General features: G+C 39.4%; 1 protein-coding gene across 1 annotated transcript in view; it reads left to right on the top strand.

Moving 5' to 3' along the window:
* The window catches only part of LOC123455054 (vomeronasal type-2 receptor 116-like), a 38,614-nt gene extending 33,792 nt beyond the window's left edge, over positions 1–4,822 (top strand). The window contains exons 7-8 of the mRNA XM_045134741.1: positions 32–155; positions 3,918–4,822. Of these exons, the coding sequence (XP_044990676.1) occupies positions 32–155; positions 3,918–4,822 (1,029 nt within the window). The remainder of the gene's footprint in view (positions 1–31; positions 156–3,917) is intronic.
* Positions 4,823–15,030: the final 10,208 nt, after the last annotated feature.

Here is a 15,030-nt window from a genome sequence, read left to right as displayed (position 1 = left end):
CTTTCTCTGACACATATCTAAATTTCCTCAGATCCTGCCTTCAGTGTGCAGTGTGCCGTGCCGTCCTGGGCTCAAGAAATACCATCAAGAGGGACAAGCAGCCTGCTGCTTCTATTGCTATCGGTGCCCAAAAAATGAGATTTCCAATGAGACAGGTAACTGCATGCGAGAAAGAAAAATGTGCCTCAGATTGATTATCTTCTATAACTCACAGGAGGGTTTCAAGGGTCCAGGAAGGAAATTCAAAAGAATAAAATCAGCGAGGCCTCATGGCATGTTCCTATAATCCCAGCACTTGGGAGGCAGAGGTAGGAGGATCTCTGCATGTTGGAGGCCACCATGATATTACGTAGTGAGTTCCAGGTCGGCCTGAGCTACAGTGAAAACATACTTTGAAAAAACAAAAAAGAAAAGAAAAGAAAAGAATCTCTTCTGTCTTACTAATCACTGAATTTATGTATCAATATTGCCCTTTAAAATATACACACCCTATTAATCAACTTATTGTTGTAAAAAAAAATTCCTATATAGTTCTGTGTGAAAGTCTATGTAAGATTTCCCCTAAGAAGGCATTATTTTACTTGTGAGATTTATACAGAAATAATCTGAAATGTACAAACCATGGATTTGCTACAGAGTGAGAAGTTCTTTTGTTTAATTTTTAGTTTTTGAAATTCTGCAGAAAACAAAACTTACCATGGCTTAATCTAAAAGTGAGGAAAAGGAATGGGAGAAGGTAGAATTGTCTGACATACTGCTATGTGTATTTCAGAATCTTTTTTATTAAGTACAAACTGTACATTTCTTCAAAATTTTGAATTTCCTTTTCCAATGAGCATTTTGCAGGGAACTTCTGTCATATATAGCAAACAATGTGTAAGAATACAAAGGTATGTGAGATTCATGTAAAACTACAGTATTGCTCTGGTACAGAACATTAAAATGTTTGAAAGAAAAAACAAAAATGGAAGGTCTCCATTGTAAATGTCATTCATATATACCTTGTGGATGAGACCTATATACTTTTATATACTGTTAAAAGGATAAATTATTGAATTACTAAAAAAATACATACTTTATTATTTCAATCCATTGTTTTTGTCATTGTTGTTGTTGTTGTTATGTGTGTATCAAAGTTTTATTAGGTAAAAAGAAAGAAGAAGAAAGCTTCATCCCAGAATTCAAGATCTCAAGATGCAGCTTCGATCTGTTAGGAGTGTCAGCTTTTATTGGAAATAGCCACATGATGTTTATAGTTTAAAAACAAACAAACAAAAAGGATCATGACTTAAATCACAAAATCGCCTTCTGTTAAACAAGCGAGAACTATTACAAGAAGTCACAAGGTTACATAAATCACATAGGAGGAACATAGGAAAGAAACAGTCTAGGCTTTGTAATCACAAAGATATTTAGAAACAAAGAGATATAGGGAGGTCATTGTGCACTGCACAGAGAGATAATCCCCTTCCTTTCACATTCCATTCTCCATTTCCCCTTCTGATATGACACTAAGTTAAACCCTTGATTTGTGAAGAACAGTGTCTAGTGTATTTTCATCTAAGAGGGTGTATTGTGTCCACAATACCATGAGTTTAACAGAATTTATTCTATTCTTTACATATCTACTTAGAGCATTAATAATGCAGGGTCCTATGATAAGGCCTAAGAGCAGTAGTATCAGGGGGCCAGCAATAGAAGAGATAAGGGAAGTTAGCCATGGAGACCAACGAAACACAGACTGAAACCAATTACTAGTGTCTTCTCTCTGAAGTTCTTTTTCTTTGATATTTTTCTCTAACTCAAGGAATTGTATTTTGGATTTATTCCTAACTGATTGGTATAAAATCAATAAGTTTTATCTAAAGCCATACAAAGGCCCCTTTGTTTCATAAAAAATAAGTCTGATGCTCTTCTATTTTGTCCCCTTTACTTTCACAGCAATTGGAGTGGTTAGGATGACATTGAGGGGGCCCTTCCAATGTCCCCATATGGTGTCTCTTGTCCTAAAATCTATCACCAAGCTGAAGGGGATGGGGGCAAACAGAGTGAGTCTGAAATACAGCCTTGATTGCTGGAACAATGGACTCCTGGACTCTGTAAGATTTGGATAGAAAGAAGCATTTCATTAGTGAAGTTATTTATCTTTTCAAGACCCATATGGGACAGGATTTGGGGGAATGGGTTCCATACATAATTTTAAATGGAGTAATTCATTTTACATAAGATGTACACCTGGCCCTCAACAGGGTAAAGGGAAGGAGTTCCACCCACCCTTCATCAGTCTCTAGGATTAATTCTTTCTACCTGTCCTGAACTTTGGGGATGATAGGCAAAATGTAACTTCCAATTAATCTCCAATGTCTTGGTCAATTCCCTAGTGATTGGACACAAAGGCAGGCCCTCTATCTGATCTAATCTGGAGGCACAACCCATAGAAGGGAATTATCTCCTCTAACAATTCCTTAGTCACACTTTGACTATGTCTCAGACATGGTCGGGAAAGCTTCCACCATCCTGAAAAGGTATCAATATAAACAAGTAAATATTTATATCCATACTGACCTGGCTTTACCTTAGTGTAATCAACTTCCCATTATCTACCTGGCTATGTTCCCTGATCTCTCACCTCCATTGGTGGTCCCTTACCAGAGGAGGCATTTTTCTGTTGGCAGGCCTGAGAGTGGGTGGTGATACCTAGTACAATTCCTCAGGTCCAGATAAAGTAATGATGCCTGTCTCAAGAATAAGGTGGACAGCAATTGAAAAGACCACTCAGTGCTGAATTCTAGTCTCCAAATTCCCACTCACCCAGGTCCATGCACACACAGAAAGAAAATTGTAAAACACAAAGCTATTAGTAAATGTGTGTGCACACATGCATACTCACCACAAATGCACACACATTTACACACTAAAAAGAAATAAAGGTATGTTCTTCATTGTACATATTCAATATAAAAAGATATGCTTCAAGTTTATCTAATGAACAAATGTATTTAAAATTAAATATTCACATATGTCATAACAAAAACTATCTCAGAGTTAGGAGTGATAACTTCTTCCTTTGCTCACTATGTGTCATCTATTCCTTGGTAATTTGTTAATTGATTTTTCTCATCCTATTTTCTCAATAGATCCTGAATAAATTACTAAGAAAAAAGATTATATAGGAGGTAAAATTCAATAAAATGTATAGATGCTAACCATGTCCTCTCAAAATTAATTTGCAAAACACTGCTCCAAGGTGATGGTGTACAGCTTTTGGTGATAATTATATCCTGGCGTCTACTTTTAATCATAAGTTACTTCACCATATACTGGTGGAAGATTTGAATTTCCCTACTGTGAATAACCAACACAGAACTCCACCTAGATTAAGATAGTAGAATGTACTAGCTCTCACACTAAGTTGAAATGCACAGTCGGAATAATTACATGTATTATATTTACAATTTATGAATTGCCAAGTTTAAGTTTTTTTCAAGTTTTTTCTGAGGCAAGAATTCACTCTAGCCAAGAATGACATGTAACTCACTGTGTAACTGCTATAACTGAAGGCTGGACTCAAGTTTCAGTGGTCTTCCAACCTCTGTATTCCAAGTGAGTGATATAAGGTATGAGGTACCACACCAAGCAATTAAGACTTTTATTATGACTCTGAATGGGCTGACACAAGGAGCATTAAGATAAATAAACTACTTTGTATATGTGAGATAAGTGAAAGTAATAATGGTTCCTAGGTGTCCTTCACCATACATGTGAGATCAATAAGTTTTGAGTCATGTCTCCAGGATAATCCACTTATTTTTCTGTCCATGCCAACACAGAAGGAACATGCTAGACACACTTATGTGAGACATCAGTGACACATGAAAAACGGTGCTGTACTGATGAGTCTTTGCTCTCTACCTCAGACATGGAGCAGTGTGTGAAGTGTCCAGATGATCAATATGCCAATGTACAGCAAACCCACTGCCTGCAGAAATCTGAGAACTACTTGTCTTATGAAGACCCCTTGGGGATGACTCTTGCCTGCCTGTCACTAGGCTTCTCTGTACTCACAGTTCTTGTTCTTGGGGTGTTTTGGAAGCACCAAGACACTCCCATCGTGAAGGCCAATAACCGCACCCTCAGCTACATCCTGCTAATCTCCCTCAACTGCTGTTTTCTCTGCTCCTTGCTCTTCATTGGACGTCCCAACACTGTTACCTGCATCCTGCAGCAGATCACATTTGGAGTTCTCTTCACTGTGGCTGTTTCCACTGTCTTGGCCAAAACAGTTACTGTGGTCCTGGCCTTCAAGGTCACCACTCCAGGAAGAAGGATGAGGGGGCTGCTGGTATCAGGGGCACCTAACTTCATCATTCCCACCTGCACCCTGGTCCAAATTACTCTCTGTGCAGTGTGGCTAGCAACGTCTCCTCCCTTTATTGACATAGATGCACACTCTGAATATGAACATATCATCATCGTCTGCAACAAGGGCTCAGTCACTGCCTTCTACTGCGTCCTGGGATACCTGGGATCTGTAGCCATAGTGAGCTTCACAGTGGCTTTCTTGGCCAGGAGCTTGCCTGACACCTTCAATGAAGCCAAGTTCCTGACCTTCAGCATGCTAGTGTTCTGCAGTGTGTGGGTCACCTTCCTCCCTGTCTACCAAAGCAGCCAAGGGAAATTCATGGTGGCTGTGGAAGTCTTTTCAATCCTGGCCTCCAGTGCTGGGTTATTGGGTTGCATCTTTGTCCCCAAGTGCTACATTATTTTGCTACGACGAGATAGAATTTCTCTTCACAAAGTCACATATAAAATCAGTTCTTGAACGTATATCTTTCTTTACAATTTAAACTAAGGGTGCTATAGAGACTGAAGACATCATAACATTATTTTTTAATCCAAATTAGGGTTTTGCACCCCCACACAAGTGAGTTTCATTTGTTTTCAGAGTTGGTTATGTATCATATGAGTGGGTTAACATGAATTACTTAGACAAGTCAAATCTTGTATCAGAAAGACAATGATTGATAAGGAGGTTTAAAGAAGAAAATTACACATAGGGACATGACCTATCCATAAACATAAAGTTGGACTCAGTATCACTGGTTACCCATAGGATGATGAATATAATGATACCTATTGAGGAAGAATTTTTTATGACATGAAGTGAGGGCTTGGATTCTGCAAATCTTGTTATGGTCTTGTACTTTAGACAATGATAAATGTACATTGCTGAAATATTGAAACCATGGAGAAAGGAATTCTTTATTACATTGATATCATTGCTTACAATTGTTCTTTAATTGGCTGACCATCATAAATAACTTGTGCAGCTATGACACTGTCATGAAGTAAATCCTTGCATCATACTTACATATTTGTTAACATGGGATTGTAATGGTTGTGGGTGTGTGTGTATGTGTGTGTGTGTGTGTATTATAAATATTGCCCAGTATTAGTGCCTATGGTTTTAGGTCACTTGTCTCCCAAGAGACTTTTGGAGCAGAGAGTGTTGAGGATCAGTCATTAAGAAGTGTGCCTTACTGGGTTGTATTAACCATCCCTCACTCAATCTTCATTACCATCTCCCCTTCAAGTTTGCACTCAAGTGCATTCCCACTGTTATGATAACCTTCATCATGAGTGCAGCATACACAGCTCCATGCAACAGACTGAGAAATACTGTTGGAATACTTTGACTCCCAATCAGCTTTAATTGCTAAAGGAATGAAGAGTATTTCAAATGTAACAATAATGCATGTTTTCAGGGGGCTTGGAGGGTCCTATAACTTTACGAACCCAAATTTGTGGACCTGATCTATTTTTAACAAAGAATTGATAAAAATATACTCAAACCAGATAAATTATGAATTATTAAGTTTATTTAGGGAGAAATCACAAATTTGACTTATTTTAGTGATATTGGGATATAAGAAGAAGGCTAGAGCAGAGACATTATCACATGGGAAATAGGAAACACGCCCTTGTGTGGAAAAGACAGCATAGTTTATAATTTAACAAAAACTGGGGTTTGTAGGGAAAGACTAATATAGAGACAAAAATATATGTGGAGGGTAGTAGAGCCCATTTAAGTGAAACTGAGTCTTTCAAAAGACTGGAGTGGAGACACAGCACATGGAGAATAGAATGTAGAAGCTTGTGCAGGGAGACTTAGGAGAAAAATACATAGTATCTATCTTATAATTCCCCATGGAATAAAATTAAGAGGGAAAATAGTAGGAACCTAAGAAAGAATAACAGAGTGAAAATACCAAAGCAGAGACCAAGAAATTTAGATGAGACATCTTAATGTAGATATACAGTTGTACCCATTATTGTCCTATATTTAGAGACACAGGAAACAGGCCAAGAGTTAGTAAAAGCATCTACAAGGTAGTTCGGGAGACCAGAGGAAAATGATACACATAATTGAAGTGACAAATTACCCCACAGTAACAAGTAGAAGCAAATTTTTAATAAAAACTGAGGAAAAAAAAAGGAGAAGCAAGTGAAAAATACATTCCTCCAGGCCAAGAAACAGTATTGCATTCTCTGGGTTGCGTGCGGGTAGAGGCCAGGCTCACATTTATTCCACTAGCCTGAGCAAGGAGACGCAAGCAGAGAGAGAATCCAGAGAGAGTGACAGGAAGAAGACTGAAGCCTTTATACCATAGAAACTGTATTCCTTGTCAGATTCAGGTATGCAAGGAGAAGACCCAGTTGATTTGTAGATTTGGAGGGAAGACCCCTCGGCCAGCCTATCTGGAATATCTATCTAGATAGCATGCTATACTGTGGGAAGTAGACGGGGCACTATAGATCAATCCAATTATACACAATTTTCTTTTCTGCTAAGAGTTCTATTCTTTTACTAGAGCAAATTGGCATGTAGGGTGGCATCTCCTAATCTCTATGGGCCCCAATTTCTATTCACCATTAAGGAACATACCCTGGATCTATCACCCTGAAATAAATCACTTTCTCCCAACAAATGTGTCTGGTTTGGAGGTTCATCCACCAGTGTGGAGCTGAGTAAAAGAGACAGTAATGATATTATGTGAGTGTGCCTCCTTTCTCGGGTGAAACTCAGGATATGTCATCAATTATGAGGAGAGGTACATAGAAGAAAGGAGAAAACAGTAATTCATATTTTCTATACATTGGAGAAAAAGAATTTCAAATAATGCAAAACCACATACAACCCAGTATTAACCATCTGATCCAACTTTTTGAAATTAGATTTGTGCTCAGTGAATACAGTTAAATTGGTACCATTGTTAGGCTCATCCATGACCTACTACCTCTCCCTAACCCCTCCTTGTTGAAGTATATGGGCCATGCATTGTGGGGTTAGCCCACATTTAGGACAGGACAAATGTATCTGCGTATCATGACCCAACAAGTGGCTCTGATATTCTTTCCACTCCCTCTTCTACACAATTGCCCTGAGCCATATTGGGTTCATTTTTGTTTGCTTCAGTGATGAGGTGTTGGGGGCCTCTGGGTCTCTGGATCTCTTAATTGGTAGAAATTGATTGTTCTCTGTGTCAATCTCCTTCACCATTGTGCTGGTACCCAGTTCACCTAGAAACCCTTGCTTATTACACCAATTATTCTTAGTCTCAACTGGGGCTCTTTTGAGGTATGATAGTGAGGTTCTCTCCTCACGATCTGCATCTATCTGAAAAAGAGAAGCAGATTCTCCAAAGAAGAGTAACGTTAGCACCAAACAAATGGGATAACCCATATTTTTTATAGAGAATTTAATAGTTGTAGGCACTCTTGTAGCCCACGATTAGTGGTAGCTTAATAATGGAGAGCATGCTCATGTTTGTATATGGTTCTGAGTTGTTTGCTAGCTCCAGCTATGGGTCCCGTTCCACTGAGGGGATCAATTAGCCAAATCAAGAGCAGTTGGTTTCCCACCATGGCTATGTGCCACTATTGCACTTGTGTGAGTATCATGACAGGTTATTTGCTACTAAGTAGGTTAGACCAAGAGTTGCTTGGACTGATATTGGTCATTTTCCCCCAGTCAACCATGTAGCACCTTCTGGTACTAGTCATGCTGACTCTCTGGGGACTGATTTTCTTCCATCTTCCAGCCATGTCATTCCATTTTACATGGCAACCGCAAGTGGTGTCTTCAGCAGTGGGGTCTTACCACTAACATTTGGTGGGGCATCTAGTACTCTGACATATATCTGTCTTTCTCTTAGGAAACCTTAGAGGGCTCTCTGATCAAAAGCTGGTTGTGGGACTTCTGGCCAAGATGGTGACCACCTAGCTGCCCTGCAAATTACCTGGGGAAGAAAGGCAAGACATTAAGGGTTTTCTGGGTCTTCTTGTAAGTGGGAGGGCACAGAGGGAGAAAACAGGGAATCGCAGATCCCCTTTCAGGCGGGTACACCCCCCCTCCTCCAAGCAGCTGCTGCTGTGCTCTGATTGCGCTCCCAGCCCACAGTGCTGTGCTCCGATCAGGTGCCCACTGCCGCAGGTGCCTCTGTGTTCCAATCACACATTCAGTGGGCCTAGCCCGACAGCAAGGGCCACACAAACCCAGACTGAGTCTCTCACTAGCGGGAGCTCAGGTGCCATCCCCTACCTGTCTGTCCCCAAACATCCCCCAACTCCTCTGTGTCAGGGAAGAAAAGACTGTTTCTGGGTCCCAGTGTTCCCAGTCCCGTTTGAGCAACTTCAGGGCTTGGTACCTCAGTCCCCCTCCAAGCTCTAAGGCAGTTTGGCAGCATTACCACTTGAGAATTCAGGCAACTTTGGAACCCCTTTCAGGCAGTAGATCGGCGGCTTTGGTAAGTGAGAGCCAAAGCCCAAGCTGCTTGGCAACTGCCCCAGGCTACCTCAGATTACCATTGTGCTTGAGCCTAGGCTGATCCACCCACCTACCTGCCCATACACTGTCATCGATAGACCACAGGGCAAAAATATCCCATGAAAGATCAAATGCAAGAAAATCCAGGTAGATCACCCAGTCCTACAAGGAATACATCTAACCAAAACATAGAAGAGTCATCAGGATCAGAACATCAAATGGAAGCTATGGGCAATACAACCCTGACCAACCTACTGCTAGAACTTGCAGTAAAGCAACAAAGGACCGATAATCAGGTGGATGCTACCATCACTAAGCTAGAAAAAATTGATAAGACATTGGAAGGAGTTCAAAGAGAATTATTGAATTCCAAGAATCATCAAGAAAATTAGAAAATGATGTGAAAACGGAGCTTGACAGAGCGATGGAAATGATACATAGAAAAGTAGTAGAAAACGGAAACTTAATTGATCCAGTCCAGAACTCTCTAGAGGCTCTCAAGAATAGAGTCTGCCAAGTGGATGATAGAAACTCTGATTTGGAAGATAAGATGGAAGAAACAGTTCGAGAGTTCAAAAATTTCAATAAGATTAAAAGTGCCTGTGAACAGAACATGAGGGAATTGTGGGATACACATAAACATCCTAATATCAGAATCACTGGAAAACCAGAAGGAGAAGAATTTCAGACCAAAGGCATGGGGAACTTATTTAACAAAATAATTGAAGAAGATTTCCCCAGTCTCTTAAATGAAAGGCCCATCAAGATACAAGAAGCCAACAGAACTCCAAACAGACTGGACCAAAGAAGAAACTCTCCAAGACACATTATCATTAAGACTCTAAACATTGACACCAAAGAGAAAACCCTAAAAGCAGCTAGGGAAAAACAGTGCACCACATTCAAAGGAAACCCCATCTGAATTACTTCAGACTTTCAATAGAAACTCTAAAAGCTAGAAGGGCCTGGAATGAAACCCTCCAAAATCTAAGACCTATGGATTCCAAGCCAAACTACTCTACCTGGCAAAGGTATCCCTCATAATAGATGGTGAAAGAAAAATTTTCCATGACAAAACTCAGCATTACAATTATATGAACACAAAACCAAACCTAAAGAGAGTATATTGGGAAATTCTCCACAGAGGAGAAACAAATAACCAAACTCAAATGCCTACAATAAGCAGATCACAACAACCAAACCCAGAGTAGGCACAAAAACCTTCAAAGCCCATGAAAACACAAACACACATCTACCACCACAACATGACAGGGATCAAATCAAATCTCACAGACATTACCCTAAATATTAATGTCCTTAATTCACCCATCAAGAGACACAACCTAAAAGGATGGATAAAAAAATTAGACCCCTTAATCTGCACCTTCAAGAAATCCACTGTACCACTAAAGACAGACACCTCCTCAGGGTGAAAAGGTGGAAAACAATATTCCAAGCAAATGGGAATAAGAAACAAGCAGGTGTATCTATATTGATATAGGATAAAATAGACTTCAAACCAAAAATAATCAAAAAAGACAAAGAAGGCTACTTCCTACTTTTCAAGGGAATGATCCATCAAGAGGATATTACAATCATAAATCTGTATGCACCAAACACAGGGGCACCACAGTTCATAAAACAAAACCTAATTGACAATAAAACAGAAATAACCACCAACACAATCATAACTGGGGACTTCAATACACCATTATTAGTAATAGACAGATCATCCAAACAGAAACACAACAGGGAAGTATGAGAACTCAACAAAACCATAGATCACTTAGACCTAACGGACATCTACAGAACTTTCCATCCCAAATCGACAGACTACATGTTCTTCTCAGCAGCCCATGGAACATTCTCTAAAGGTGACCATATACTGGGTCACAAAGACTGCCTTCACATATTTAGGAAAATTGACATAATTCCCTGCATGATAACAGATCACAATGCTATATTGCTAGAAATCAACAACAAAATACCCACCAAGAATCCCAACGGCAACTGGAAACTGAACAGCACACTTTTAAACAATAAAGGGATAGTGGATGAAATAAAAAATGAAATTGCATAATTCCTGTAATTGAATGGCAATGAGAACACATCGTACCAAAACTTATGGAACACAATGAAGGCAGTCCTCAGGGGAAAATGCACAGCATTCAATGCCTTCATAAAAATAGACAAAAAGAACCCACATCAATAACCTAACTATCCACCTAAAGGCACTGGAAAAACAACAAAAATCCAACCCAAAGCACTATAGAAGGAGAGAAATAATTAAAATCAGAGCAGAAATTAATGAATTGGAAACTAAGAAAACATTTAAGACATTTGACAAAACAAAAAGCTAGGTCATTGAAAAAATAAACAAGATTGGCAAACCCCTGGCCAATTTTATTAAGAAAAAAAAGCAAAAGCTTCAAGTTAACAAAATTCAAAATGAAAAAAAGGAGAGATCACAACAGACATAAGTGAAATTGGGAGAATCATCAGGACTTTTTTCAAAAACCTCTACTCCACAAAACTGGATAATGTGGAGGAGATGGATGAATTCCTGGACACATACCATCTATCAAAGCTAAAATCATAGCATTTTAATCACCTCAGTGAACCCATCACACTCAAGGAGATTGAAAAAGTAGTAAAAAACCTCTCCAAAAAGAAGAGTCCAGGACCAGATGGCTTCTCAGCTGAATTCTATCAAACTTTCATGGAAGAAATCAAACCAATCTTCCTAAAACTGTGCCTCACAATTGAAGAACGGGGAAAGCGTCCCAACTCCTTTTATGAAGCTAATATCACCCTAATCACAAACCAGGCAGAGATGCCACAAGAAAAGGAAAATACAGGCCTAATTCCCTAATGAACTAAGAGGCAAAAATCCTGACCAAAATACTTGCAAACCAAATCCAACAACACATCAAAAGCATTATCCACCTTAACCAAGTGGGATTCATCCCAGGAACACAAGGGTGGTTCAACATAAGGAAATCTGTCAATGTAATACACCACATAAATAAGCTTAAACATAAAAACCACATGATCATTTCGATAGATGCAGAAAAGGCCTTTGACAAGATACAACATCACTTCATGTTCAAAACATTGGACAGAATAGGCATAGTTGGTACATATCTTAACACAATAAAGGCAATATACAAAGCTCCAAAGGCCCAAATAATACTTAATGTAGAGAGTCTGGAGGAATTCCCATTAAGATCAGGAACAAGACAGGGTTGTCCTCTCTCACCTCTGCTTTTCAATATACGACTGGAAGTCCTAGCTCAAGCAATAAGACAGGAGAAGGAAATAAAATGGATACAATTTGGAAAGGAAGAAGTTAAGTTACCTCTATTTGCTGATGACATGATTGTATATATAAGAGACCAGAGAGACTCCGTCCAAAAACTCCTGAAGGTGATTAACTCCTATAGCACAATAGCAGGACACAAAATAAATGCACAAAAATTGGTAGCATTTCCATATGCAAATGACAAAGATAGAAAGAAATAAGAAACATAGTCCCATTTTCAATAGCAAGGAAAAAAATAAAATACTTTGGAATAACATTAACCAAGGAAGTGAAAGATCTATACAACATAAAAAACACTCAAAAAAGAAATTAAGGAGGACTTGAGAAAATGGAAAGACCTCCCATGCTCCTGGATAGGCAGAATAAACATTGTGAAGATGACAATCCTACCAAAGGCAATATATAGATTTAACGTGATTCCAATTAACATCCCTACAGTGTTCTTCACAGAGATAGAAAAAATGATCTCAAATTTCATATGGAAAGGCAGAAGGCCTCACATATCCAAACATATCCTCAGCAAAAGAAATACCTCTGGTGGCATCACCATACCTCATCTAAAGCTATATTACAAAGCCATAGTAATAAAAACAGAATGATACTGGCATAAAAACAGGAGTATAGACCAATGGAATAGACTTTAGGACCCAGACTTAGGGTCAAGCAACTATAGCTACTTGATATTCAACAAAGGCCCAAACAATATAGGCTGGAAAAAAGACAGCATCTTCAACAAAGGGTGCTGGATAAACAGGATAACCACATGCAAGAAACTGAAATTTGATCCCCATATTTTCCCTTATACTACACTCAAATCCAAATGGATCAAAGACCTCAATATAAGACCAGAAACTCAATTACTACTGCAAGAATATTTAGGAAGTACTTTCCATGATATAGGAATGGAAAAAGACTTCCTGAAAAAAAACCCAGTAGTTCAAGATTTTAAACAGTCACTCAACAAATGGAATAACATGAAGCTGAAGATTTTCTTTACAGACAAGCACACAATAAGCAAAGTCATTAGATTACCCACAGAATGGGAAAAAAATATTTGCGGATTATCCAATTGATAGAGGCCTCGTCTCTAGAATCTACAAAGAACTCAAAAATCTAATCAGTAAGATGTCAAACACCCCACTCACAAAATGGGGCAAAAAGCTGAACAGGCAGTTCACAGAGGAAGAAACACAAATGGCAATCACACACTTAAGAAAATGTTCATCATCCCTAATCATCAGAGAAATGCAAATTCAAACAACTATGAGATTCCACCTTACCCCAATAAGGATAGCAAACATCAAAAAATCAAATGAAAATAAATGCTGGTGAGGATGTGGAGAAGTAGGAACACTCATGCACTGTTGGTGGGAATGGAGGATGGTACAACCACTTTGGAAAGCAATATGGAGACTCCTGAAAAAGCTGACTATAGAGATATGAACAGACCCAGTTAAACCCTTACTGGGCATGTACCCTAAAACCTTCAAGCCAAGGCCAGAGAGATTTGTTCAACCATTTTTGTAGGACCACAATTCCTAATAGCTAAGAGCTGGAATCAACCCAGATGTCCATCACTAGAAGAATGGATAACTAATATGTGGTATATCTATACAATGGAATTCTATACAGCAGTAAGAAAAAAATGACACAAAGAAATTTGAGGAAAATTGGTTGAGCCTAGAACAGATCATTCTCAGTGAACTTACCCAATCATAGAAGAAAAATCGCCCCATGTTCTCACTCATCTACAGCATCTAACCTTAATGTACCCAAGATACCTTACATACCCAGTAAGCATCTTATGGAGTAAACACTAGAATGGAGGGGGAGGGAGGGGACAGCATCAAAGGGGTGGGAAACACTAATCTAGACCCAAATGGCAATGGTACCATAAAATTCTACTTCCTAAAAGGCAGACCAAATGGCTGAACCTTCACCATGCCCTTACAGGAGACACCTGAATCACAAGACACTGGAGACGGTAGGATCAAGGCTAACCTAAATCTTCTACATTTTCCCTACCTCCCTCTTCCCCTTCCTCTCCCAACCTCTCCCTCTCTCTCTCTCTCTCTCTCTCTCTCTCTCTCTCTCTCTCCTCTCTAACTCTTGTATATTAGTTATGTTTTTCCTCAATTTCTTAGTGGTCACTGAACTGTAACTCCCAGTACCAGCATGGGGCTATCATCCTCAATGAGCTTGTGATCAGAGAAACCTACAAGGTTTCCTACAAGAATAATAGATTTCTGTCAGAGTACTTGATGACCCACCAAAGGTCAGTGGTAAGACCCTATTGCTGAAGACACCACATGCAGCTCACACGTAAAATGGAACGGCATGGCAGGAGGTCAGGAGAGAGTCAGTCCCCAGACAGTCAGCGTATCTACTGCCAGAAGGTACTACATGGGCGACTGGGGGAAATGACCAATATCTGTCCAAGCAACTCATGGTCTAACCTACTTAGCAACAAATAACCTGGTGTGATGCCCACACAAGTGCAATAGTGGCACATAGCCATGGTGGGGAACCAACTTCTCTTGATTTGGCTAACTGATCCCCTCAGTGGTGTGGGACCCATAACTGGAGATGGGAAACAAGTCAGAACCATATCCAAACATAAGCCCACTCTCCACTATCAAGCTACCATCAATCATGGGGTATAAGAGGGCCTACACCTATTAAACTCTCTATTAAAAAAGTAAGGGTTATCTCATGTGTCCTGGTGCTAACTCACTCCGTTGGAGATTCTGCTTCTCTTTTTTCAGATAGATGCAGATCCTAAGGTGAGAGCCACCCCATCATACCTCAAAAAGGCCCCAAATAAAACTGAGGAAAATTGGCAAAACTAGCAAGGGTGCTGTTTTCCTGATGAACCAGATAC

This window comes from Jaculus jaculus, chromosome 15, assembly GCF_020740685.1.
Source record: "Jaculus jaculus isolate mJacJac1 chromosome 15, mJacJac1.mat.Y.cur, whole genome shotgun sequence".
Lineage (NCBI taxonomy): Eukaryota > Metazoa > Chordata > Mammalia > Rodentia > Dipodidae > Jaculus > Jaculus jaculus.
Note: the sequence above shows the minus strand (reverse complement) of the source record. Positions and strands in the feature narration are given on the sequence as shown.